This window comes from Canis lupus, chromosome 1 (genome assembly GCF_011100685.1).
Source record: "Canis lupus familiaris isolate Mischka breed German Shepherd chromosome 1, alternate assembly UU_Cfam_GSD_1.0, whole genome shotgun sequence".
NCBI lineage: Eukaryota > Metazoa > Chordata > Mammalia > Carnivora > Canidae > Canis > Canis lupus.
The window spans coordinates 31,644,463-31,672,101 of NC_049222.1; the positions used below are offsets into that span (position 1 = coordinate 31,644,463).

Sequence of the window (27,639 nt, forward strand, 5' to 3'; positions counted from 1 at the left end):
AGTCATCATTGTTATTTCCTCTCTTCTTTTAGGGAATTCTTTACATTTTATATAAGCTGTACACCCAATGTGGGGCTTGAACTCATGACCCCCGAGATCGGGAGTCACATGCTCTCCCTACTAAGCCAGCTGGGCACCTCAATTTGTTACATTTTATTTATTTATTTTTGTTTTTTTAAAAAAGATTTTATTTATTTATAAGAGACACACAGAGAGAGGCAGAGACATAGGCAGAGGGAGAAGAAGGCTTCCTGTGGAGAGCCTGCTGTGGGACTCGATCCCGGGACCCTGGGATCACGACCTGAGCTGAAGGCAGATGCTCAACCACTGAGGCACCCAGGCGTCCCCTTTACATTTTAAATTACGTTTATTTTCCCTAAATACTGGATTTAACTGCTGGTTAGAGGAGAAATTGCTGAGGACATTTTCCCGAAATGATTTCTCCCCTAATGATATCTTAATCTTATTGAAAAGCAGCTTCAATAAGTTTTGCAACAAACACATAATACTTTATTATCGAGACACACAGAGAGAGAGAGAGCTATTTTTAAAATGTGTATCTATACCAGGCAAAAAGGAGCAAAAACAGCGTTAAGGGTAGGGTTTAATCTTTTCTCCATTTTAGCTAGATAATTCTTTTCTCCAAGCATACCAGGAAATGCTTTGTTCTAGTTGCGCCTCCTGGATCAGTAGAGACTCGGAAGAGAGTAGAAGCAAAAGGCAGGACAGCCAGGCCTCTTCGGGTCTTCCTAGGGAAACTCTTGGGGCATTAGAAGGACCAGGTAGGGGTAAAATGAGTTGACACCTTCCACACCCACCCCCTTACTCCTCAGAGTGTTTCTGAGAGCTCACCTGGCAGAGAACCCTGTGGAAACAATCTCACTGGAGACTGGCACTGGAGAGAAACAGTGGCCATGTGATCACTACCCACCAGCAGCTGAAGGTCAGGCAGAGGAGCTGGGGGTTTGCTCTCTCACTAGTTCTGGGCAGTCATGTCCTCTCTCTCTTCTTTCCCTCCTTCTCTTTCTGTCACACACACACACACACACACACACACACACACCTCAAAATCTTCAAAGTGTTCATTATATGCACATTCTACTCAGAGGCCAAAAAATGTAACTAACAACAAAAACAAAGCCATGATCTTTGTTAGGTATTATTGACACATAGAAGTAACAAAAGTGAGCATTCGGGAAGAGAAGTAACTTTAATATACATAAATTATAGTTATTTAATTTAAGAAAACACAAATAATGCTGGTGTTTCTGGAAAGTAGACTTGACACCTCTAGAAAGAGTTACGTGAACTTGATAATGCATAGAAATTCCTTGTTCCTTCAGGTCCCATGAGTTATTGTTATAATTAATAAGGCCGAATTCTAACACAAAGGACCATAATAAAACATTCTTTGAATATTAAAATAATCCTCCCAGAGCCTATATTACGCTTTGCAAATTTTAGGCAAGGTATTGTATTGAAACTCTGCCCAAGACACACACAGTAGTGAGTAATGTGTTGCTCTGAAAGCTTTTTGGATTAAAAAAAAATCATGAACTTTGGGTATTAGAATATTTGATTTACCAGATTTTGGCTCCTCTCCTGCCTGTTTCTCTTGCTAAACATTCAGACTGAGACTTTACTATGATTATCTAATCTTACTCCATTCTTGGAAGTTTAGCTTCTATAAATAGTAGGAAAGGAGACCCTCCTGGATTGTTATGGTGAGTATTTGGCTCTGAATTAAATGAATGTTCAAATCTCTAAGATTTCCAGTAATGTTGAATTTGGCTAGATCATCTGTGGTTATAATATTTTGAGCTTTAAAAATACATGGAAAAAATAAATAAAAATATTTGGGTTCTCCAATAGTGATATGCTTTTTTCCTGATTAGCATTTGTCATTACCTTCACAGTCTTCTTTAAACAAATCTTATGCAGTTTACAATTCTTGTAGCATATGGTTGCTGCCTACAAGCACTTTGTATTCCTTGGCAGACGGCCACATGTGACACTGAAGAATGATTTTCTGGATAAATAGTAAAGAATCTTGCTTTTATCCATTTCTCTACTTGAATTCAACTTTTAAGGTAGGGCTGGGTTAGACCTTTTTTTCCTTTTCTCCCTCTTCTCCCTTCTTTGTCCTCCTGCACTCCCTTGTTTCCTGTTTTTTTTTTTTTTTTTGTTCCAGTCTCCCTCTCCCCTAAGTCGAATAATTTATGCTGTCAGCGATATTAGAAGTTCTTGTCCAGCAATGGTAATGTAATACTCATGTGGACCACTCCAGGTGTCTCTAGCTTTTGCCTTCTTCTGAATCCTCATCTATTTTTCAAGACATTTCGAGAAGGGACCCATTTGTTCTTTGTTCTTTGCAGAGAATTCTGCAAAGTAGATAACCTGTTGGTTTGGCCACCTCATCATGCATATTGAGACCCTGCGTGGACTTCTGTTTTGGAACAATAATAGCTTCTACTTAGCAATAATTGAGACGAGGGCCGGGTATAATATCCTGCAAAGTCCAGGGTGGGGAGTGGTTACAAAAAAGGTGCAGGTGCTTTGAGAATATAGATGAAAGCTGTGACAGCAAGAATGGTGGGAAACTCTCTCTCCAGAGCAATAGAAGACAGTGAGGGAACTGGGGACTTGGCAGGGCCAGGTGAACATTCTTTCTCAAGACTCCCATGCACAGGAGGCAGGGAGCAAGAGCATAACCTCATCTCAATTGGAGGACCCTCAATCCTTCTACGCTCTTGCTTGTTTTCCCACTTCTAGTGGGAAGGCTACTCCTTGCAGGTAGCCATGAGTGCCTGCTTCCCCACATGGAGCTGCAAGGCAATGCTGAGTTGTGTCTGAGAGGCAGTTGGAAGAAGTGAGCTGTCTACAGCTGTGACTGTTCCCCTTTTCTGTTTACGACTTCTTGTGGCATCTTTGTGTCTATATGTGTTTTGCACACTCACAGTCTAACCCAACTGCTGTTCAGTCATTTGATCCATTGGTTGGGTTTATTGATCTCCCAATATCCGGTTACTTGTTTTTGCCCAACATTACATGGCCTAAAGACCTGAATCCTGAACCTACTTCTGATTCATAGAGCATTAGCCTACCCTCATCCCAAGCAAGTAAGAGATACTTTTTTGATTATCATCTAAATATTTTGCACAAGAGAACTCCAAAAAAGGATGAAATGTATGTGTTTTATATATATATATGTGTATATATATATATATACACACACATATTTGTATACATATATACTAAAAATATACAGATGCACATATAGGTATATAAACTCATATATGTATATATTCACACACATATGTATATATTCACACATATACATATATATGTATATTCACATATATGCATATATTATGTATATAATGTTTAAATGGAACCTGGACATCCATTACTTACTACAGAACTTATTAAAACTGTATAGGGAAATAAATGAAACATTGCATTTTCTATATTTATATATTATAGTGGGAGTCCTGAAACACCAAATCTTACTGCTGATTAAGAAATTGAAATAAATACCATCTCAATGGAAAATTAGTAGGAATTTCCTATCTGTGTGTTTTGTTGCCATTTGGGAAAATTATACTGTCAATCCGTTACACAGAAAAGCTCCAAATCAGTTATAAATTGAGAACAAATAGCACAGGCTGAATGTGCTCTGCATAACATTTAAAAATGTCTTGATTCTAATTAAGTCTCTTCCCTTAGACATCTCTAGCCCTTAGCGCCTCTTCAGAAGACAGTCTTATGATGAAAATGTAAAGTCAGGGAGAATAGCTTCCGAAGGCACCATGAGGCTTAGTCTACTCCTTCCAGGTTGGTGTCGGCCACTGGGGGCTGTCCAGGCCCCACTGAGGGCCCTCCTGGTAGCCCCTCTGCTGCTTCTTCCAGTGGTGGTGGCGGCCCACTGGGCCCACATGCAAGCACCTCAGGTGGAATTGGCTCACCTGCTGTGGGTGGTGGAGCAGGACCACTTTCCTCCATCACTGGTAGGGAAGCCTCAGCTGGGGACTGTGGGGTCTGACTGGAAGCTTTTGCCTCTGGCTTCTGGGGCTGCTGATCAGCTTGGGCTGCTGCAAAGAGACCCCAGTCTTGGGCCTCTGCTCCCCACCCCACGGGGGGATTACTGGGCTTGGGAGGCACTTCTGCCTCATTGCCAATTCTGGCTTCAGCCTGAGGAGTTAGGGGAGGCAGGGAACTCTCTGAATGACATAAAGGGCCCAGAGAGGATTGTTCTGGCTCCTTGGGGGCCGAGTCACCACCCTCTTGAGGACTGCCACATTCTGGTTGGATTTCTTTGGACTGGTTAAGGGTCGACTCTGGATGATGAATGGCCATGAAGACTGTGGCCAGATTTTTCACAGCATTGTGAACACTACTGACTTCCTCGGCATCAACCCCTGCCCCCCCAGACACAGCAGACTCGGGCTCTTCGTCGGAGGTGTGCTGACTTTGGTCATCCCTTTCAGGCATTTTTGCGTCTCTAATTTTTTTGTAGAGTTCATTTCTCTCTTCTTGTAAAGCTCGACAGAGGTTCTCCAGCCTCCCAATTTTCATCACGAAGCACTCATATTCTTTAGCTCTCAGCGCTTTCTGTGATTTGAAAACAACAGAAAGCCAAAAAGGCATAAAACAACAAAGCAACATTGCCAGGATGCTCTCTGGAGACGAGCAAAACCATTTGTCCAGGAATCTGTCTACCAGACTCTGGGCCTTGACCACAGACTGGTGGCTGAACAGACAGACTCCTGGCCAGGGGCATCGAATCTGTTTCTCCATTGTCAGGTAGACTCTGGTAGAATTTTAATCACTGTATCCTTTTCTTTGGGTAAGAAAGATGGCCAAGCTTCCCCCCTGCCACAGTCCAAGTCTCCCAGATCTTTAAGTACATGCATTTTCTGCTTCCAAGACTTAGGAGTCTTCCAATGGCACAATGAGTGAGATGGAGCAAGACCTGGCTGTCAGCAGAGCTTCATCTAGTCTATAGATAAACTGCTGTATGCTAATCCAGCAACTGTTTGATTTATGTTGCTGAATAATAAGCTCATCTCTTTGGAATTGGTTGCAATTTGGGATGAATTGTTAGAACAGTAATTATAATGACAGAAACTCCCCCCACACTAATTCATGATGCTGCTCAAACTGTTCAATTCTCCTCCATTTCCGTAAAAATGTTGGTGTGTTTCTGCATGAAATTGTTCCTCATCATCTCACTCCTCGCCCCCACCTTTGTGCTACTCTGTACCCTTCAAGACTTTTTTTTTTTCTGTTGATATGGAGAGGCCTTCACCTCTAAACTCTGCCTCGCAGATAATGGCCATGTTTCTTTGGCTTTGTAGTCTCAACAGCTACAGAACCTGACATAATATCAGTCATTAAATGCCTGTTGGAGGAGTTAAAAAAATCCATCCCCATATCTGTCTATAAAGTAGTACATACCCTGGGTGTTCAGGCTGGTGTCTTCTCTCAATATGTTCAAATCAACTCACTAATATATTCTGCACCTGCCATGTGCCAGGCATGGAGGAAATTCAAAGACAAGCAAGACACTTGTCCTGCCTTTAAGAAATGTAGTCGAGCAGGCATGGTGCTGATTTGAGGATGGCTTTGGACTCAGTAAGTAGGCTGTGACTTAGGGTCACAAAGCTCTTTGGGAGTCTGGTCCCAATTCTATTTTGCTCTAAATATTTTTATTACAATTTCATATGTCACATCTCCGGGAAAAAGATCAGCTCTTTTTCAAAGATAATAATTTGTGTTGTTAGGTCATCATTATTTTCTAAGTATGGATATTTGGACCAGGCAGGGGGAAATCAGCTCTGGGGAAGCCCTCCTTACCTCTTCTATCATGTCTAGCAGAGCTTTGTTACAGTTTTCGAACCGAGCTTTCCACGTGGCTGTGTCCTTCTCCAGCTTCTTCATTTTCTTAGTTGTCTACAGAAATTAGAGTATTTTAATGTTAATCCTGAAGACTTACTATATCGAAAAAAGCTATAAGTTCCATATGCAACACCAAGAAAAGTCCTCCTGTTACTAGCTGCCGAAGCAAGCAGGTTTGATGTCAAGGAATGAAGATTGAGTGGGGAGAGTCATATTTATTTCTGAATCATCTAGGTCAGTGGTAAACAAGACTTACTTGCACCAGAGCCAATTCATGAAGAAGGAAACTACTTAGGTCCACACTGTTTCGTCAATTGCATTTTCTTTAAAGTAGCTTTATTCAGTCACAAGAATGAACTTGCAATAATGATTTTTTACTTTATTAAATAGAAGACTAAGTGAGAAAGCTGGTCAGGCTTTTTAGCCATTAAAATATTGATACTATCTTGACACATCTGAGAAGTAGTTACACAAAGGCAGCTTTCTATTTTCTTAGGCTTTACATTTTTTAAAAAAGTTCTTATTTAAATACTAGTAAGTTATCATGCAGTATAAAGTTAGCTTAGGTATATAATATAGTGATTTCAGTACTTCCACATATCACCCAGTGCTCATGACAAGTGCCCTCCTTCATCCCCACCACCTATTGTACCCATCCCCCCACCCATCTCCCCTCTGGTGACAATCGGTTTGTTGTCTTTAGTTAAGAGTCTATTTCTTTCTTTCTTTCTTTCTTTCTTTCTTTCTTTCTTTCTTTCTTTCTTTCTTTCTTTCTTTCTTTTTTCTTTCTTTCTTTCTTTCTTTCTTTCTTCTTTCTTTCTTTCTTCTCTTTCTTTCTTCTTTCTTTCCTTCTTTCTTTCAAGATTTTATTTATGTCTTCATGTGACACCCAGAGAGAGGCAGAGACACAGGCAGAGGGAGAAGCAGGCTCCATGAAGGGAGTCAGATGTGGGTGGGACTCGATCCCAGGACTCCAGGATCACACCCTGAGCCAAAGGCAGACACTCAACCGCTGAGCCACCCAGGCGTCCCAACAGTCTATTTCTTGGTTTGCCTTTCTCTCTCTCTTTTTTCCTTTGCTCATTTGTTTTGTTTCTTCAATTCCACATATGAGTGAAATCATATGGTGTTTGTCTTTCTCCGACTTATTTCACTTAGCATAAAACTCTCTAGCTCTATCCATGTGTTGCAAATGGCAAGATTTCATTTTTTGTGGCTGAGTAATATTCTATTGCATATCTAAATATACCATATCTTCTATATTCACTCATCAGTCTATGGACACTTGGGCTGTTTCGTAATTTGGCTATTGTAGATAATGTTGCTATAAACATCAGGGTGCATATATCCCTTTGACTTAGTGTTTTTCTGTTCTTTGGGCAAATACCTAATATCGCAATTGCTAGGTCATAGGGTGGTTCTATTTTTAACTTTTCAGGAACCTCCACACTGTCTTTCAGAGTGGCTGCACCAGTTTGGCTTCCCACCAACAGTGCATGAAGGTTTCCCTTCCTCCGCATCCTTGTGAATGTCTGTTGTTTCCTGAGTTGCTAATTTAATTTTTTTTAATTTTTTACTTTCAAAAATAACATGATTCTCTTTTTATATTTTGCTGGCATTTTTTTTTATTGGAGTTCAATTTGCCAACATATAGCATAACACCTAGTGATCATCCCATCAAGTGCCCCCCTCAGTGCCCGTCACCCAGTCACCCCCACCCCCCACCCACCTCCCTTTCCACCACCCCTTGTTCGTTTCCCAGAGTTAGGAGTTTCTCATGTTCTGTCTCCCTTTCTGATATTTCCCACTCATTTTTTTCCTGAGTTGTTAATTTTAGCCATTCTTACAGGCATAAGGTGATATCTCCTTGTAGTTTTGATTTATATTTCCCTGATGATGAGTGATATTGAGCATGTTTTCATGTGTCTCTTGGCCATCTGGATGTCTTCTTTGGAAAATGTCTATTCATGTCTTCTGCCCATTTTTTTTTTTTTTATTTGGATTGTTCGTTTCTTGGGTGTTGAGTTTTAAAAGTTCTTTATATATTTTGGATACTAACCCTTTATTAGACATGTCATTTGCAAATATCTTCTCTCATTCCACAGGTTGTCTTTTCATTTTGTTGATTGTTTCCTTCACTGTGCAGAAGTTTTTTTATTTTGATATAATCCCAATAGTTTATTTTTTATTTTATTTTTCTTGCCTTAGGAAACATATTTAAGAAGTTGCTATAGCTAATGTCAAAAAAATTCTAGGATTGTTACGGTTTGAGGTCTCACATTTAGTCTTTAATTCATTTTCAATTTATTTTTATTCATTTATTTTTTTAGATTTTATTTATTTATTCATGAGAGAGAGAGAGAGAGAGAGAGAGGAAAAGGTATAGGCAGAGGGAGAAACAGGCTCTCTGTGAGAAGCCTGATGTGGGACTCCATCCCGGGCCCTGGGATCACACCCTGAGCCAAAGGCAGAGGCTCAGCCACTGAACCACCCAGGAGGCCCTTGCATTTATTTTTGTGTTTGGTATAAGAAAGTGGTTCAGTTTCATTCTTTTGCATGTTGCTGTCCAGTTTTCCCAACACCATTTGTTAAAGAGATATTCTTTTTTCCATTGGATATTCTTCCCTGTTTTGTCAAAGATTAATTTACAATATATTTGTGTGTTTATTTCTCAGTTCTCTATTCTGTTCTATTGATCTCTGTGCCTATTTTTGTTTTGATCATACTGTTTTGATCACTACAGCTTTGTAATATAACTTTAAGTCAGGAATTGTGATGCCTCCAGCTTTGTGTTTTGTGTTGTTTTTTTCAAGATTGCTTGGGGTCTTTTGTAGTTTCACACATATTTAGGACTGCTCTAGGTCTGTGAAAAATGCTGTTATTTTGATAAGGATTGCATTAAAGGTATAGATTGCTTTGGGTAGTGTAGAGATTTTAACAATATTTGTTCTTCTGATCCATGAGTATGGAATGTCTTTCCGTTTCTTTGTGTCATCTTCAATTTATTCCATCAGTGTTTTATAGTTCAGATTTTTCATCTCTCTGGTTAGGTTTATTCCTAGGTATCTTACTGTTTTTGGTGCTCATAAATGGAATTGTTTTCTTAATTTCTCTTTCTGCTGCTTCATTATTGGTGTATAGAAATGCAACAGATTTCTGTATGTTGTTTTGTATTCTGTGACTTTACTGAACTCTCTTATCTCTTCTAGCAGTTTTTTGGTGGAGTCTTCGGGTTTTCTATATATAGTATCATATCATCTGCAAATAGTGAAAGTTTTACTTCTTCCTTGCTGATCTGAATCCATTTTTTTCCTTTTTGTTGTCTGAGTGCTGTGGTTAGGACTTCTAGTACTATATTGAATGAAAGTGGTGAGAGTGGCCATCCCTGTCTTGTTCCTGACTGTAAAGGAAAAGCTCTCAGTTTCTCCTCATTTAGGAAAACACTAGCTGTGGGTTTTTCATATATGGCCTTTATTATGTTGAGGTATGTTCCTTTATTAATGCTTTTTCTGCATCTATTGAAATGATCATATATGTTTCTTATCCTTTCTTTTATTAATGCAATGATGTATCACATTGATTGATTTGCAAATATTGAACTGCTCTTACAATACAGGGATAAATCCCACTTGATTATGTGAATGATTCTTTTAATGTATTGTTGGATTTGGCTTCTAGTATTTTATTGAAAATTTGTGCATCTATGTTCATCAGGGATATTGGCCTGTGCTTCTCTTTTTTAGAGATGTCTTTATCTGGTTTTGGTATCAGGATAATGCTGGCTTGGTTGAATGTATTTGGAGGTTTTCCTTCCTTTTCTTTTTTTTCAAATAGTTTGAGAAGAATGGGTATTAACTCTTCTTTAAATGTTTGGTAGAATTCACCTGTCAATCCATCTGGTCCAGACTTTTGTTTGTTGGGATTTTCTTGGTTACTGATTCAGTTTCTTTGCTGGTTATCAGTCTGTTTAAGTTTTCTGTTTCTTCCTATTTCAGTTTTGGTAATCTATATGTTTCTAGGAATTTATCAATTTATTTTAGATTGTCCAATTTTTTGGCATATAGTTTTTCATAATGTTCTCTTATAATTGTTTGCATTTCTGTGCTGCTGGTTGTTATTTCTCTTTCATCTTTGATTTTTAAAATTTATTTATTTATTTTCTCTTCTTTTTGGTAGGTCTGGCTAGAAGTTTGCCAATTTTATTATTTTTTTCAAAGAACCAGCTTCTAGTTTAACTGTTCTATTGTTTTTTTAGTTTCCATATAATTTATTTCTGCTCTAATCTTCATTCTTCTTCTTCTTCTTCTTCTTCTTCTTCTTCTTCTTCTTCTTCTTCTTCTTCTTCTTCTTCTTCTTCAGAAAAGCAGACTGCCACATGTAGCACCTCATTTGGATGGGTCTTGAGTCTTAGAAGCTTGATTACCCTACCTTCTCCTACAAATGGACCTTGAGAGCTTGTTTGAAGTTCTTGGAGGGGAATGTAGTTACTTGTATATCCCTGACTAAAGAGCAGTCTTCCTCTATCGAAACACCCACCTAGCTAGCCAGATCAACGGAATCAATCCTGGTGGTCAATGGAGTGGTGGATGTTGCAGCCAGGTGGCCCTCACATCCTCTCCTCTAATATTTATTATTTCCTTCTTTTGCAGGTGTTAGGCTTCATTTGTTCTTTATCTACCTCCTTTAGGTGTAAGATGAGGTTGTTTTTTTGATATTTTTCTTGTTTCTTGAGGTAGGCCTGTACTGCTATATACTTTCCTGTTTGGACCACTTTTGTTGCATCCCAAAGGTTTTGGGCTGTTGTGTTTTCATTTTCATTTGTTTCCATATATTTTTAAATTTCTGCATTGATTTCCTGGCTGACCCATTCATTTTTTAGTAGCATGTTGTTTAACCTCCATGTACTTGTGTTTTTTTCCAGATTTTTTTCTTGTGATTGACTTCATAGCATTGTGGTCAGAAAAGATGCATGGTATGACTTCAATCTTTTTGTATTTGTTGTGGCCTATTTTATAATCTATGATCTATTCTGGAGAATGTTCCATGTGCACTTGTAAAGAGTATGTATTCTGCTATTTTAGGATGGAATGTTCTGAATATCTGTTAAGTCCATCTGGTCCAATGTGTCATTCAAAGCCACTATTTTCTTGTATGTTTTCTGTTTAGATGACCTGTTCATTGATATGTTAAAGTCCCTTACTATTATTGTATTATTATCAATTAGTTCCCTTATTATCAATTGTATTATTATCAATTAATGATAACAATTATTATCAATTATTGTTTTATATATGTGGGTGCTCCTATGTTAGGTGCATAAATATTTACAATTGTTAAAGCTTCTTGTTGGATCATTCCCCTTTATTATTATATAGTGCCTTTCTTTTTTTCTTGTTACAGGCTTTGTTTTAAAGTTTACTTGGGGGCAGCCCCTGTGGCTCAGAGGTTAAGCGCTGCCTTCAGCCCAGGGCGTGATCCTGGAGTCCCAGGATTGAGTCCCATGTCAGGCTCCCTGCATGGGGCCTGCTTCTCCCTCTGCCTGTGTCTCTGCCTTTCTCTCTCTGTATCTCTCATGAATAAATAAATAAAGTCTTTAAAAAAAAATAAAGTTTACTTGGTTTACTTGGTCTGATACAAGTATTGCTACTCTGGCTTTCTTTTGATATCCATTTGCATGATAAATATTCCTTTATCCCCCCACTTTCAATCTGCAGGTGCTTTAGGTCTAAAATGCGTCTCTTGCAGGCAGTATATAGGTGGGTCTTTTTTTTTTTAATCCATTCTGACTCCTACGTCTTTTGATTGGAGCATTTATTCCATTTATATTCAAAGTATCATTGATAGATATGTATTTATTGCCATTTTATTACTTGTTTTGTGGTTGTTTCTGGAGATTTTCCCTGATCCTTTCTTGTCTTTCTCTCCTTCATGTTTTACTGATTTTCTTTAGTGATTTACTTGGATTTCTTTCTCTTTGTTCTTTGTTTGCATGTTTATTAGTGGTTTTGATATGTGGTTACCATTGGGTTTGTATATAACCTCTTCTGCAAATAGTAGTCTAAATTAAAATTATCGTGATTCAGGGTTGAACTCATTCTTTTCTCCTCTCCTCCTTTTAAGTATATGTTATTATATTTTATACCTTTTTAATGAGAATTCTTTGACTGATTTTTACAGAATTATTCACTTTTACTGCTTTTGTGCTTCCTGCCTTTATACTGTCACCTTAGGTCTCACCTCAAAGAGTCTCCTTTAATATTTCTTACAGGGCTGATTTAGTGGTCACATACTCCTTTAGTTTTTGCTTGTCTTGGAAACTCTTTATCTCTCCTTCTATTCTGAATGATAGCCTTCCTGGATTGAGTATTCTTAGGTGCAGATTTTTTCCCATTCAGCACTTTGAATGTATCATGCCACTCCCTTCTGGCTTGCCAACTTTCTGTTGAGAACTCCCCAGCTAGCCTTATGGCTTTTCCTTTGTAAGTTAAGGACTTTGACTATCTTGCTGCTGTTAAGATTTTTTTCTCTATCACTATATTTTGCAAATATAATTACAGTATGTCTTGGTGTTGGCCTGCTTTTGTTGATTTTGATGGGAGTTCTTTGTGTCTTTTGTTTTAATTTTTAAATTTTTAAAATTTTTTACTTATTTTTTTTTCTTTTTCTTTGTGTCTTTCGAATCTGGATATCTGTTTCCTTCCCCAGGTAAGAGAAGAAGTTTTCAGCTATTATTTCCTCAGATAAATTTTCTGTCCCCTTTATCTTCTTCTTCTTCTTTTGGGACTCCTAGAATATAAATGTTATTACATTTGATGGAGTCACTGAGTTTCCTAAGTCTATTCTCATGTTGCAAAATTCTTCTTTCTCTCTTTTGTTCAGCCTCTTTACTTTCCATTACTTTGTCTTCCAGGTCACTAATTTGTTCCTCTGCCTCTTCTATCCTGTTCATTGCATCAAGCCTGTTTCCAATCTTGTTTATTGCATTCTTCATCTCTGATTGATTCTTTTTAAACTATTTATCTCTGTAGTAAGGGCTCACTGTTGTTTTCTATTTGTTTCTCAAGGCCAGTGAGTAGTCTTATGACTGTTGCTTTAAGTTTTCCATCAGACATGTTACTTATAGTTGTTTTGCTTTGGTCTTGGGCTGTGGTCTCATCTTAGTCTTTCACTTTGGATCAATTTCTCCATCTTAACACTTTGTTTAAGTCTCTGTATTCTCTGTGTTAGAAAGGCAACTTCTGTCTCCTGCTCCTGAAAGTAATGGCTTAATGAAGAAGAGGTCATGTCGTGTCCAGAATCTGGTGCTTCAGGGAAGGTCTCTGGTGTATGCCATGGCAGCCAGCATCCATGCTATGCTGCTTTCTGCAGGTGGCTTTGTGTTTATGCTGGAGGGACAGAGGAGAGAAATGGTGCTGGCCAGCTCCTTTCTTCCTGGAGATGTGTTTCCATGAATGATGCCTCCAACGGACATGCTATGAGAAGACTCAATAATGTCCCCATTGTGTGCTGCCCCAGGTGCTCTTCAGATGACTGCTTCCACATTGTCTACCCTGGGTTTCTTGCCTGCTTCTCTCCAGCCAAGCCTGCTGACCTTTAAATCAGGCTTTAAGACATGCTGGTTCTAACAGCTTACAAAATTCAGCCCCTCTCATTTTCTAAGCCAATGGCTTTGGAGAAATGTTCTCCTTGTGCATTCCCCTGTGTGCTCCTCTCTCTTTCTCTCCTCCATGACCACAGCTCCCTCCCCTCCATAGCAGCTGTGATCTGTTTCTCCCCGGAATCACAGCTCTGCACTTCCCACCTTCTTTGATATGGCCTCTTCTCTCCCTTTAGTTGTGGAGTTTATTCTACCAGTCTACAGGTCAATTTCTGGGGTATTTAGGATAATTTGATAGTTATCTAGTGTTTGCTGGCTGAGGCAAGCCTAGGATTCTCCTACTCCACCACCATCTTCCCGCTCCCTTTGTCTTTACATTTGTAGGTTGTGGTGGGATTCATAGAATGTGATTACACGCATTTTTCATTTCACCCTTGAAACAGCTTCATAAGGAAGGTTCTGTTTCACCTCCACTTTATCACTGGGGAAACTGAGGCTCAGAGAAGTGGAAGAATATTCAGGTGAGTTAGCAGAAGAGTGGGGCTAGAGTTACTTTATTTAATGCAACATATGCTGGTCACCAGTAGGGAACTGGGTGTAGGGGATACAGAATTTAATAAAATGCAGCCCATCATTTTTGAACGTGAAACTGTTTGTTGGCTCTCTGCTCTACTTGGATGAAGTGAAGGGCAGGCATGTAATCAGGTGTAGTTTCTCTGCATGAACCACCCCTGGGCACTTGCTGCTTTTGTCATGCTGAGGCTGGGGTACATTTGGAGACCAGAGGCTAGGCCCAGGCTGTCAGCCCCTGGGCTCTATAAGGAAGCTGGGTGAGACTTAACTGATTTTTAATTTTGATCATTCCTTAACCAACTTAGTAGTTTAGAAACTTTTTAAATTCCATCAACCTCTTTAAGAATTTGATGAAATCTATGGAACCACAGTCAAAGAAATGCAATATGCCCATCAATTTTGTTTTGTGTATGCTAATTCTAAGGTCAACTTTAAAAGTCAGTAAATAAATCCTTACTTAAAAATTCCTGTTCTAATATTTATTCCAATCTTAGTACTGTATAGTGAAAAAAGATTTTTGAAAAATAGATAGTTCCATCCCGAGAGGAAAAGCTGTAACTTTTAACCAGTATTGGCCTACTTATGTTTGTTCACTGAATTGTGAAATTTATCATATAATTTTAAGAAAATGTTTTAATTTTTTTTATTTTTTAAAAAGATTTTACTTATTTATTTGACAGAGAAAGAGAGAGAGAGAGAGCACAAGCAGGAGGAGTGGTAGGCGGCAGGAGAAGCAGGCTCCCCATTGAGCAAGGAGCCCAATGCAGGGCTGGATCCCAGGATCTTGGGATCATGACATGAGCTGAAGGCAGATGCTTAACTGACTGAGCCACCAAGGCACCCCAAGAAAGTGTTTTAGAAAGATACTTTGTGCACTTAAAAAAAGTTAATGCCAATGCTTCTTAAGAAACACAATTTTGATGCTGATTTTATTTTGGGAAAATATTGTATTGAATAAAATGTAAATATTATGTCTAATAATAATATTTAGTACTTTATATTTGTAAGCGAGTATAAGAAAGATTAAAATTCTTTAAAATATATTAATTTATTTGAATTTCACAATCTTGTGAAGTAGGCAAGGGAATAGTATCTTAATTTATAGATAAGAAAATTGAAGGGAACTTAAATGGATTGTCCAATGCTACTTGAGGAGTAACAACACACCCAGAATCTGAATTCAGGCTTCCTTCTCATTCAAGGCTCTGTCAATTATATCATACTACATATATTCTCTTCTAAGAAGGATTGGAAGAGTTGTATGAAATGGTTTTTCCACTATAAAATTCTACTCTTGCATATTTATATGAAAGTTGTTCCTTCAATCTTTAAAAATTAGATTTTTAAGAAATTTCAGTATAAACAACATAATGTGAAATTGCTAGCTCTTGTCTTTTTTTTTTTTTTTTTTTTTTGCTCTCTATGGACTAGGAAAAGAAAATATTCTTTTACAAAGTGAAAATGTATCCTAGTGTTTTTGGACTCTTCCTGAGATTAATTCACCAGATACATACCAATAAAAAAAATACAGTTTAAATCTCATTTGAATATATAAATGTTTAATTACTTCATGAAATGCACTGAGTTATCTTAATGAGAGAAAAATGAACCCAAAGGAGAATTGCCTATCATAATAGAAAATGTCAGAGTTTATGGGGAATAAGTAATACTCACTTTATCCATTTCCTGTTTGAAAGTGGCAAACACCTCATTGCTTTTTGTTAGTGTGTTCTGGAACTCTTCAAACCTTCCAGAGTAGAGGGTAAGCTGTTAAGAGGGGAAAAAGTAGATCTCTTTTAAAGCTGCTTTCAGAATGCTTCCAGAACAAAACAACTTGTCATTGTTCATTATTTGAGAAGAAAAGTGATTTACGGGAATTCTCAATACAATGTTAGTAATATGTTCAGTTCTTGTATTTACTATGAGATCAACCTAAGTCAGTGAGTATGACTGAAGGAGATCTTTAACGAAAAATGAAATAATAACATATGTCATCATTTCATTATAACTTTTACCAACAAACTTTTATTGAGCACTGAACATATGCATCGACTATATGTACAAAAGCATTTAACACATGACTACTGTTTTTGAGAGACTTGCACTCCTGATAGGAAGATAATCTCAAAGACAACTTGATTATGGTATAGTGACTACAAAGTGAAAGTTCATTAAGTATAGTGCCCATCAGAGAAGGAAGTAAGCATGGCAGGTGTTCATGTGAGCCATGTTTTTGTGGAGAAGGCTTACCTTGAACTTGGTCTTGAAGGGAGTGAGAAAGTAGATAGATGAAAAGAAGTGGTATGAAAGGTGGACCAGACATGGGTGGCCGCCATTATATAGCTTGTGCCACACTAAGCAACAGCTATTTGCATTTTGGTCAATTTGCTTTTGTATGTTTATGAATACAGTGTTTTAGCCAAAAGCAGTTAAATGCCCCTTTTCATCAAAATCATACCAATTTTCTACAGATGGAAAGAATGAGTCTCAAGGAAGGAATGCCCTTTCTAATGTGCACACAATATAAAACATCATATGGGTTAACACTGGCAAATGTGTGGCTCACCCCTATCTATATCCTTATTCCAAGGCTTGAGTTTGAGGTAGGAATAAAGCAAGACAGAGAAGGAAAGTGTGTTGCTAGTGAAAGTAATGCAATAATAAAATCTTGCTTTCGAAAATGATTTTAGAATAGCATGCTTTGAGTGAGTGGAAATTTAATATGGATGATACATGTTAGTAAAGCCTGCATTTTCAAATGAGTGTTTAGTACTGTTGACTGCCTGGAACTGCTCCAACTCTTCAAATGAGCACCAAATGACTAGCTGGGGGTACCTGTGACACTGTCATTTTGAAAGCAGAGTTCTGCTTTCTGGAGGGTTCTTTTTCTGGAGACTTCTCAGTCTTGGGAGTGAGAGGTAGAGTATGGGAATCAAACAAGCCCTAGAACCCAGAAAATCTGCTTATCCAGAATGGCTTATTCTGAAATGTTTTAGAATGGCAGAGATTTTACTGCACTAAACAAGAACAACAAAATAATTAACACAAAACACTTTCACAGGATAGATTTTCCAAAGAAAAGTCAAACAATGGCTGGCCATCATCTTGGAATCATCCCTTAGCTCTGTGAATATGTGACAGAGCTTGGAACAACTCTGGTGGCCTAAAATTTGTTTCCTGTGATTCCTTGGCACACAGATTAAAGAAGACTGAGTAAAGGGGCATTGGGGAATTCATAACCAGGAAGGTACTCTAGGGTTTTGCACACACACACACACACACACACACAAACACACACAGTGCATAAGATAATCCTTACTCATTAACTCCTTATGTGCAAAGTACTCTTGACATATTCTATTTAATTCCATTTCATTTTTTTCAAGGTACTGGCTGGAATCCACTGAATTGATTTCAGGGCCCATGAGTAGGTTAAGCCTGTTAATCCGAGGATAAGCTTCTATAGGTCTGGCTACCTATACTGCACATGATCTAATGGTCTAGGGTGAGAACCGAAACTCTGGGCTGATCCTCTTCACATTCTATCACAAAATCCGTTTATTGGCATTCTTGGTCACATCTCCTGTTAAGCTTCTTTTTCTGACTTTCTCTCCTTTCTTTTCCTCACTTCTCAGTAATTCCTGCAGTTACAGGAGAGTGGTAGATACTCTGGCCTCCTGAGTAGGCTCTCCCAAACCCACTCTTGCAGCCCTATAGTTGCAGGCTGCAGACAGGAGAGCAGGAGTGTGCACAGGCACTGTTCCTTGCTTGACAGTATCAGCAAGGAACAACCGCACCCACCTTGGTCAGCTTCTCCCCTTCCTTTGGGCAAAATGCTCTTTTGGGTGTATAGGTTGGGCAGATTTTGTTTCCCTTCCTCATGTTTTCTTGTGGCATGGACAAGGCAGACACACCCAGCGTGCCAGGAAGTAGTGTCTCATTTCATTACCACTTCTCCTGGCCTTTTTTTAGTGCCTGTTTTTTAATTCCCTCAACTTTTTTTTTTCTTTTTAATTAGGGTAAATACATATAATATAAGATTTGCCGTCTCAACTACTTTAAGTGTGCAGTTCGGTACTGTTAACTATAGTCACATTGTTGTGTAACCAATCTCAAGAACTATTTCATCTTGCAAAACTGAAACTCGACACCTATGAACCAGTTAACTCCCCATTTCCCTTCTAGAACTGTTTTTCGTACTCAGCTTTTCTTCCTATTTGACCTCTTTGCTGTAGGTGGCAAAATCTGTGTGGATTATAACTTTTCTGAGGTAACCAACTCTCTCTTTACTTATACTACTTAAAAATAGACACTTCCTGTTATTTTATGGATATTTGTTTGCTAATATGTTCCTTTCTCACTATTATGCTGACATGATGCCTGTTTGGTTTCATGTGTCATATTCCTGCTCTTATTTTGGGATTTCAGAGAAGCATGGAAGGGACATTCAGAGGTCATCCACAGTGCTCCTGCCAGAGGCAGAAATAGAAACAAACTCTTCTAGGGTTAGTAATAACAACAATTGCCTCAACATTTTCATTGGTAAGTGGGTGAGCGACACTCACATTCTTTGAATAGAGCACTGAATTTGAATTACAAACATTCATAGCATATAGGAAACAGAAGCATGTCCAGGAATTCGCCTAGCAAACTTACGAGATTTGGTTTGGGAACAAGTCCAATAATAATAGTTGCAGAGTAATCTCCTCTCATCATCTATATGGAAGGTGAGGACTTTTGAGTTTAAAAGCTCTGATTACTGTCTTTAACAATTTACTCAATGATCTTTAACTCTTGGGCTGTTTTTTTGTTTTGTTTTGTTTTGTTTTGTTTTTGTGGCTGCGTTGTTAGGATTGCTGGCTTTCCACATCTACCATCTTCATCCGTATCGATCCAATGAATACTCTATTTGTAGTGACAATTGTATCCCATTGATCATTTCTGTCATTTACTCTGCTGCCTTGGTTCATATAATTGAAAGCCAGACATCCCTTCCCTAAGTGAAAACCATGTCCCAAACTGGCAAGCTGTTGTCTTACGGCTGAAAGTGACTTCGTCTAGTAAAACACAATTTGTCCTTGTTATTTACCTTGCTCAGATTGTAGAAATGGGGACTTAAGACCTCTGCCTCCTACCACCCCTGTCCTTTAAAGATTGTGAAACCAAAGGAAGTGTTCAAGTGCTATGCCAACTAACCTGTGATAGATTGTGTTTCTCAAAGTTTAAAGGTTTTAAAAATAAAATGTTGCTACTTTTCAAGAGAAACTTTAAACATGATTACTTATAGGTTTTGGGGGCCTTTATATTCTTCTTGAAGATTAAGTTATTCCTGGAGTTTTAGAAAGTGCCTGAAGACAAGAGACAGACAAGGTGGGGAGGGGTCCTTGCCAAGAGCCATACACCACGGAAAACAAAACAATAGAGGAGAAGGCAAGGTTAACCCAGCTTAGGACCACACGGCTTCAATTCTGGAAATTCTCTGCATTCAAGAACTAGAGCTGACAGGGTCTTCAGATCATCTTTTCCAGTGGCTCTTAATTTTTTTTGCAAATAAGACTCCTTTTGTCTCGTATATCCTTATATAGATCCTCACCTATGAAATAATAGTGATATAGGTTCATACAACTAATTGTTAGCATTTTTTATCAATGTTGTTGTTATCACTAGATTGTGAATTTAATTAGGCAGAGATTTTTGATTCTCTTACTGATTAGTATATCTTCAACGCCTATAACCTTGCCTAGGACTAAGTAGGTGCTCAATAAATATTGGTTGAAATAATTATGCTTATTATGGGTCAGGCATGGAGCTAAGTGCTCTGAGTGCATAATTTGAAAGCAAACTGCATATATTACATGTTCATTAACTCATTTTCTTTTTATAAACTTAACCAAACATATGAACAGTTACCATCCATAGCTCTGAAGGAGAGCTGTCATAATGTCAAAAACAACTGTATTTTAGATAGTAGCTGCTGCCTTGTATGCTGTTATGTTTTGGGAATACTGAATACTGAATAGTAAAGTCTCCCAGAGATCGGAGAACTCCAAAGCTTGTGATACATTATGGTATCCTTATTTTACAGTCAAGGAGATTTAGGTATAAGGAGGTTCAGATGAATTGCACAGGGTTAGATAAATTCTGAGCAGCAGAGCCAGGACTCTGACCCTGGTCCCTGGACTCAGTCCAGTATTGATGGACAAATGAGAAACCTGGGCAAGTCTAAAACCCCTGGTAGATGCTTTTTCAAATTTGAGGGGGTATAGGTGGGAAGTTGGGTCACACCTTTATGTTTTATTCCACAGGTCTTTAAAGGCCTACATTCTGATGCTAGCTGAATACATGACTCTCTCATTGCATTTGGTTCACACTGGAAAAGTCTGCTTTAGGAAGGTTAGATATAAAAATGTTATCTGTGTCTTTGTCTGCAGTGATATAACTTGTGATTTTAAGTTTCTTATTTGCTTCTTTAAAATGAAGAAGTATTCATTGAACTTGTTTATTCATGTAATGACAAGTTTTTTGCTTTTGTTTTTTAGAGTGAATAAGTGTATAGCAGTCAGCACATCAACATTTACAAGTGAATTACTCAGATCTTAAATTAACACTGCCCAGCTTGGAAGCCTTCTGACTTCCTCAACTTCTGTGAATTTATTTGTTCTGTGTGACTTTATAGTCCTTCTCTCACTAGGACATTTCTCCCAGCTGGGGTGCTAGTGCTTCTCTACAGCTCAGCCTTAGGGTGCTTCACCTGGAATATGACAGGGAACCTTTCCCAGAAGGGGCAGGGCCACAAGGGCACGGGAAAGAGGGATAGAGTCATCTGTTGCCTGAGGCTTTGAGTCTGAATTATGAATTCTTATAGACTCATCAGAACACGCACATAACATCACGGAGCCAAATCAAAATTGTGCCCTACTTGTCTGTCGTCTCTAGTCATTAACCACTGACAAGGACAACCTATGATAGCACAAAAACTTAGGTACTGACTTAATTTTTCTAATTTCCTTTGTTATAAATGATATCAAACCAGTACAGATATTTTCAGTATTGACAGTTTCTGTATGGTGCATCTGACCAGTTGCCATTTTATTCTTACTTAAATAGGGTAATGGGGAGGAGAGAAAGAAGACATATTATGGACAGGCATGAATCTGGACCCCAGCTTATTCTAGTGAACCATTTCAGGGCCCCATTGATATGTCAACAAACCTTTTGACTGGATGTTGTTGTGGAGAATTTATTTTTCTTAGATATAATACTGTGCTTTTCTTTTTACTTTAAAATCATAAGTATGAAGTTAGTGTTCATTTCTAATTCCTGCCCCCCAGTGACACATAAATCCTGGTGCAGACTATCTTTGGTTCACAGCCCCTTTATGTGGGGACAGCAAGGAGAGTACACCTCATGCACTGTTGTCTCCCCCACTTCACCTGAGCCTGCAGGACTGTCTCTTGTTCCTTCAGTACTTTGGCCTGAAGTTTCCACTCTGCTGCCTGGTTCAGCAACTGTGAGAAGAAAGAATGCATGGAGAGACTGTCAAATTGTCCTTTACATCACCATTTGGTGATAATTTGTGTATAAAACTTAATAACTTGCTGGTTAACCCTCTTAAGTAAGTTTTAGGGAACTTTGCAAAATATCTAAGAAAGCAGCTAGTCTGAACAGTTGGATTCTCCACTAAAAGTTTGTGGTTCTCATGGTTAAAAAAAAAAAGAGAAAAATAATCTCTAACTCAAGCATGAATCATGCAAAATTTAACCTCCCACCAAATTCTGGAACATTCTCTAGCAGTCCTGCTCAACCATCATTCAGCCTCTGCTTGGACATCTCCAGAGCACCCCCACCTGGATCACTGTTGTGAACAACTGTTCCTTTATATTAAACTCAAAGTTATTCTCCTAGACCACAGTTCTCCACCATAACATGCATCAGAATCTGCTAGGCAGCATGTTAAAATGTAGATCCCTCTCAAAGAATGTCAAAGAATGTAAACTAGGAAGTGTAGGGTGTGGTTAAAGTCTATAGTGAGAGCAAATACCCAAGATAGTTTGGATGTTGGTGTTCCTTGGATTACATTTTGAGAAACACTGGGTTAGAAATTTGACCTATTATTCCAAATCTTGTAGAATATTTATGAAATAAGTCTTATCCCGCTTCCACAAGACAGCCTTTCGAGTACAACCAAGGCCCTTATATCAAAGACAGTCATAACTGGGAGCTGATAGGTTACATTGAAAAAGTTATTCTAGGCATAAAAGTGACACAAATATATGTAAAACATGTTATTTTGGGGGTGCCTCATTGACTTAGTCTGTTAAGCATCTGATTCTTGATTTTGGCTCAGGTCACAACCTCAGGGTCATGAGACTGAGTCCTGTGTTGGGCTTCACACTCAGTAGTGAGTCTGCTTCCTCCTTCTACCTCTCCCTCTGCCCCTTCCCTTACTTGTGCTCTCTCTGTCTCTCCCTCTCTTTCCAATAAATCAATCTTTAAAAATAATAAAATATATTATTTTAACTTAAGATGTATGTTTATTTATTAGTTTATTTTTATTTTTATTTTTTATTTGTTAGTTTTGATAGAGAGCTATGCTCTTTGTTTTGGATATAGGTCTTCTAATTGGACTTCAGAGGAGTTTCTTATATATTTTGTTTTGTTTTTGTAAAAATTATGTCCATAATGTGCCATTTAAAATTTATATATATATATATATATATTTTTTTTTTTTTTTTTTTTACTTTTTTAAACAATAGTACTAGAACCTACAGCCCTAAAGATATTTGTGAAGAAGCTTGATTGGATCATTCTTTGGAATTGTAAAGCTTTCTCTCTGTCTTTTATAGCTACTCCCATCTAACTTGACAATTGTTTGTGCTATTTGCCTACATTTAGTCTTTCAAAGCATTAAGCTTAGTTTTCATAGAAACAACTCTTTCTTTTCGCACTTACATTTCATCCATTTCTGTGTCATTCTGTTGGTTTTCATAATACAAAAGCAAGAATAACTTTGGGAGCAAAGAGCTAATTTTTGGTCAGTGCCTTCTTACTTATCTTGGGAACCCATGTGTAGGAACTCAAGTGGCTGTCTAACTACAGGATTCAACTTGCTATAGGCATCTGTTAGTGTGTTGACAGAGAGAATGGTGGACATCATGGACATCATAGCTAGTCAATTAGGTGGCCATCAGTTTAAGAAGTTTCTAGTGTATTTGAAGATAAGCTGATTTAGATTTCCTTTTTCTTTACTCCTGTTTTTAAAAATGTCCACTTTTGGTAATTAGAACAAAAAACAATAATAAAGTTATTTTTAAAAACTTGGAAGCATTGTCTTTCTAATCCGAGTTTATCTTTTTCTCACGGTTCAAATTCTCCATTTGTAAAGTGAATTATCTGTTCCTCAACGCCTCCCAGTGAGCAGTGAAGGCTAATTGTTATAGAAGTACAATCAACACATCCTTCTGGAGGTCTGAGGCAGCTGTGGGGTACAGGACCTGCAGGGTCCCCTCTGGCCCTCTGAGCCCCTGCTTCACAGAGCAGGCTGAGGAACCCAGTTCCCTGACCGTGATGGAGGAAGGCGGCTGCATGTTCTGCTTGGGATGAAGAAACTTTCCCGCTCTCACTTGATTATTTCATCACTTTCAAAAAGAAGCATCAGAGCTGGAACCCAGGCCGGTGGCTAGCTCTGAAGAACTGAGGGCGGTATATTTTTGGACTCAAATCTGCTATTTTGCTAAACCAGGGTAGAAAATAGGGCAGCACACGAGTTTCTTGCTAAGGCTGGGTCACCTCAAAACCACCCCTAGTCTTTTTCAAGTGAAGCTTTGTCTAGTTATCCTTCTGTCATGTCTCATATGTTATATATCAAAGGTACTGATATCCTAAATACTTTGCCTAAGAGAGTAATTACACCAACAGTGGAATAGCTATTTTCTTGGGTTCTGTATAATTAAATGTTTTATTTCTTATTTTGAGGGCTTTTGTTGCTGCTATTCACACTACTGCCGGAGGCCACCTCTTTCTCGTGAGGCAGGGCGCAGCTCAAGCATCCTCCCTTCCAGAAGGCTTCCTGGTCCCCCAGGCTACATACAGTCTGCCCCGTCCTTCTGCTCTTCTTCTTTTCAATTCCTCCTTATTTCCCTAGTAGCACTGATTATTATCTGAAATTTTCCTCCTTGCTTGCTTATTGCCTATCTTTTCTTTTCTTTTTTAAAGATTTTATTTATTTACTCATGGGAGACACAGAGAGAGAGAGGCAGAGACACAGGCAGAGGGAGAAGCAGGCTCCCCGCAGGGAGCCCGATGCAGGACTCCATCCCAGGATCCCAGGATCACACCCTGAGCTAAAGGCAAACCCTCAACTGCTGAGCCACCCAGGTGTCCCTTGCCTGTCTTTTCTTAGATTCTGCTCTCTGTGCTGGGACATGGTCTTCTTGGTCTTGTTCACTGCTGTACCCAGCCCCTAGAACGATGCTTAGCATATGGCAGGTGCTTGAAAAAGATTTGTTGAACAGATGTGTGACTATTTTATATAAAAAAACTGTGTAGGTATAATGCCTTCTACTGGCTGGCCAGTGTAGTTCTCTAGGGAAGCTCGGGCTCTCTCCATCTGTCTAGTGCTCTGTGACTACAATCAAAACCAGCTTTCTTGGGGTTCTCTGACCCCCAGGCAGACCAGACAAGCACACTGACTAAAATGATAAGTACATATTCCTTTTCACGTTTGTGTCGCTCCTCGGCTTCCTTCATCATCTCTTGTGCCTGTTCGAGCTTTGCATCCACCAGCTTCTGTTGCAGTTCTCTGTGTTTAAATATTTTGTCCAGATGCTAAGGGAAAATAAATTGCACAGATCAGGCTTGACTTACTACCGGTGCTGAGAAATATAATAAAAAGTAATATTGACATATATGTTCTCCAGGTTTTAAGATTTAAAGAAAAGGTGGGGGGGGGGTAGGGAATAAATACATTGGCATCACTTATGGCTTTGTAAAAAAGTCACAAATTGGTGGAGTCCCCTGCATTTTGCACTACACAAAGATGGCTGCAAAAGGTAGAGGGTCCAGAGTTCAGTAATGTGAGCTCTACAAGATCTCAACATTATTTTTCTAAACTTAGTAACTACAGATATGATGCTACTTATTATGCTAGATGGCAAACTGATGCATATTGGGAGGGCTATTGCACAATTGCTCAGTATTTTGATGATTACTATGAATATAAAATTGCTTTTAATCACAATTTATTCCAGTGAATTCTCTTCCACATTCTTGTCTCAAAGGTTGTGAGGCAGCTCTGGAGGACTAGCATGGCCCAGGGCCTGGCACTTAGGGGGGAGCCCTCCCACCCACTTCAACTCTTGCTCTGATGGGCAAGACAAGGCCAAAGGTCACAGATGAATTAATAGCAAACGTGCTACTGCTTCCCCTATATCTTCTGACCTTTCAACTAGCTTGGTGAAGAGAAGCTTCTAATTCTATTTCAGTGCAGATCATTTCTTGGTCACTAGTAGGTGCCAGTGGCAAGAAGACCTATGGATTTCCAGCCTGGGAGCTTATCCAGAACCAATCCCAAGAATGTACTACTGGTCTACCAGGCCATTCTTACCTGTGATCTCTCTGTAGAGTATGGACATTTTGTTTTTAAGCTTCTTCCCTTTTGCTTTTGCCTGAACCTATCTTCTGGAGTAGGACTGATCTTGGTGACAGGATAAAATGGTAGCATAGCATTTTGGCTTATTGTGAGGGGTTTCTTGATTTACCTAACTGCTGCTTTGGTGTGCTCAGTTTTTCTCTTAATAAAATCTTAGCATGTTGCCAACACAGCCACTGTGATTGCTATGTGATATTTAAGGCAGACATTTAAAATATGGGTAGGATGGGGAAAATAACATGACATAAAAATCCTGAGAGGGCTTCTGGAGTCTTAAAAATATATTAAATATTAAAGTATAGTTTTGGAATAATAAAAGGTCCCCATAGTCTCCCTAATGTAAACTATTGAAAGCAAAACTCTTTTGGCTTTTGTGACTGCAGATAAGTGCTTTAATCTCAGGCTCTGCTTCCCATCCATGTAACGTGGATAAGAAAGTATTGTCTAGTGCATAAGCTTGTTGAGACAATGAAATGACATTGCATGCAAAGTACAGTACTCAGCACCTTTCCTGGCACAAACTGAATAACTAATACCAAGAATATTAGAATTATATTTTTAGTACTCTTATTGGCTTGAGGGGGATAAAGAATGCAGATTCATTCAGATGACATGATAATTCTTAAGAGGGAATCTGTGAGATATTTCTTGGCTCTGTAGAGAGTATTTTTAAACAGCTGAGAAATACTATTTTCAGGGATAACTGTGCTCATGGCCTCCTACTTCCTATTTATTACCTTTGCTTTGCAGTGATTCCAGTTTTGAAGAAACCCCATATGGCTTTCAGCCAGGTATTTTGCAACACCACCTGTTTTTATTTTGGCTAGTAAAAGAAATCCAATTCTAAATATTAATCAATTGAGAGGGCTGGCCATAACTTTCTTACTAACCACGTCCTCCATCTTCACAGCCCAGATCTGAATCTATTTATAGTGCCCCTAAGTTGTTTGATGTGGTTCTCACCTCCTCTCTGAGCTCATACTGATCAATGATGCTTTTCAGTTTCTCTGCAAGCTCTGTGTTCTCCTGACACAGCTTCATATTTCGCTCACTCTGCTGTTCAATCTGTGCCTGGATATCTGTCAGAGTGGTCTGAAAGTGACTGGTGATCTCCTTCCTCTTCTCTTCTTCCTCACGTGCTCGCTGAAGGGTTTCCTCCTGTGGATAAAAAGCAAAGTCTTTTGTTAGGCTGGCTTACATGCATCTGGGTTTATAGAACTCAGGGTTAGGTAAAGGAAAGGAGATTAGTGTGCAGGGTTAAGTAGGATTTTTTTCCTCAGTTCTCTGGAGCCAACCTTTCTCAGCCCCAAAATAAATGTATGAGCAAAGGTTTCAGTTGTAAATACATGGTTACTCGGAGCAGGTGCAATGAAGGCCTTGAAATGGATAGTTAGTGATGAATAGGCTTGTTTTAAAGATGACGGGTCTCTGACTGAGTGCATAAACTGTAGCAATTTCTAACAAACATGCAGTAACAGGGTTTTGATCTCTTGGCTGTGGCCTGGAAAAAAGGCCACTCAGCTTTACTGATTGATGAGACAGATCCTGTGTTTCCTTGGTTTGGTACAGAAAAAAGAATAATAGATCTTATATTCCTCTATAAAAGAACTAGGGCATGTTAACCACATAATTGTATTACCCAGTTTTGTAAATATAAGTGATCACAATATAAACTTTTTCTTAGTAAGGAAAACTTTCATCAGCAAGCTTGTAAAGGAAACAAAGATAGTTATAGATCAATTATAGCAATTCAAGAATGTAAAAATAAATCTTAGAAAATTTGCTGGGTGTTTTATTTCTGAAAGAACAATCAGCCCATGTGTCACATAGGGTAATTGAAATGTTCAATATAAATTTTGAATCTGAAAGCGATTTTAAGTTTCAAATTTTCTTTAACTCTCAAATAAACGTCTAATTTCTC

General features: G+C 38.6%; 1 protein-coding gene across 1 annotated transcript in view; it reads right to left on the bottom strand.

Annotated features, from left to right (window-relative positions):
- Positions 1–1,146: 1,146 nt before the first annotated feature.
- Positions 1,147–27,639, bottom strand: part of TXLNB (taxilin beta) — a 49,906-nt gene continuing 23,413 nt past the window's right edge. Inside the window, exons 5-10 of the mRNA XM_038526191.1 lie at positions 26,682–26,876; positions 24,776–24,895; positions 21,502–21,576; positions 15,743–15,835; positions 5,857–5,952; positions 1,147–4,611 (exon numbers count right to left, since the gene is read on the bottom strand). Of these exons, the coding sequence (XP_038382119.1) occupies positions 3,817–4,611; positions 5,857–5,952; positions 15,743–15,835; positions 21,502–21,576; positions 24,776–24,895; positions 26,682–26,876 (1,374 nt within the window). The 3' untranslated portion in view covers positions 1,147–3,816. The remainder of the gene's footprint in view (positions 4,612–5,856; positions 5,953–15,742; positions 15,836–21,501; positions 21,577–24,775; positions 24,896–26,681; positions 26,877–27,639) is intronic.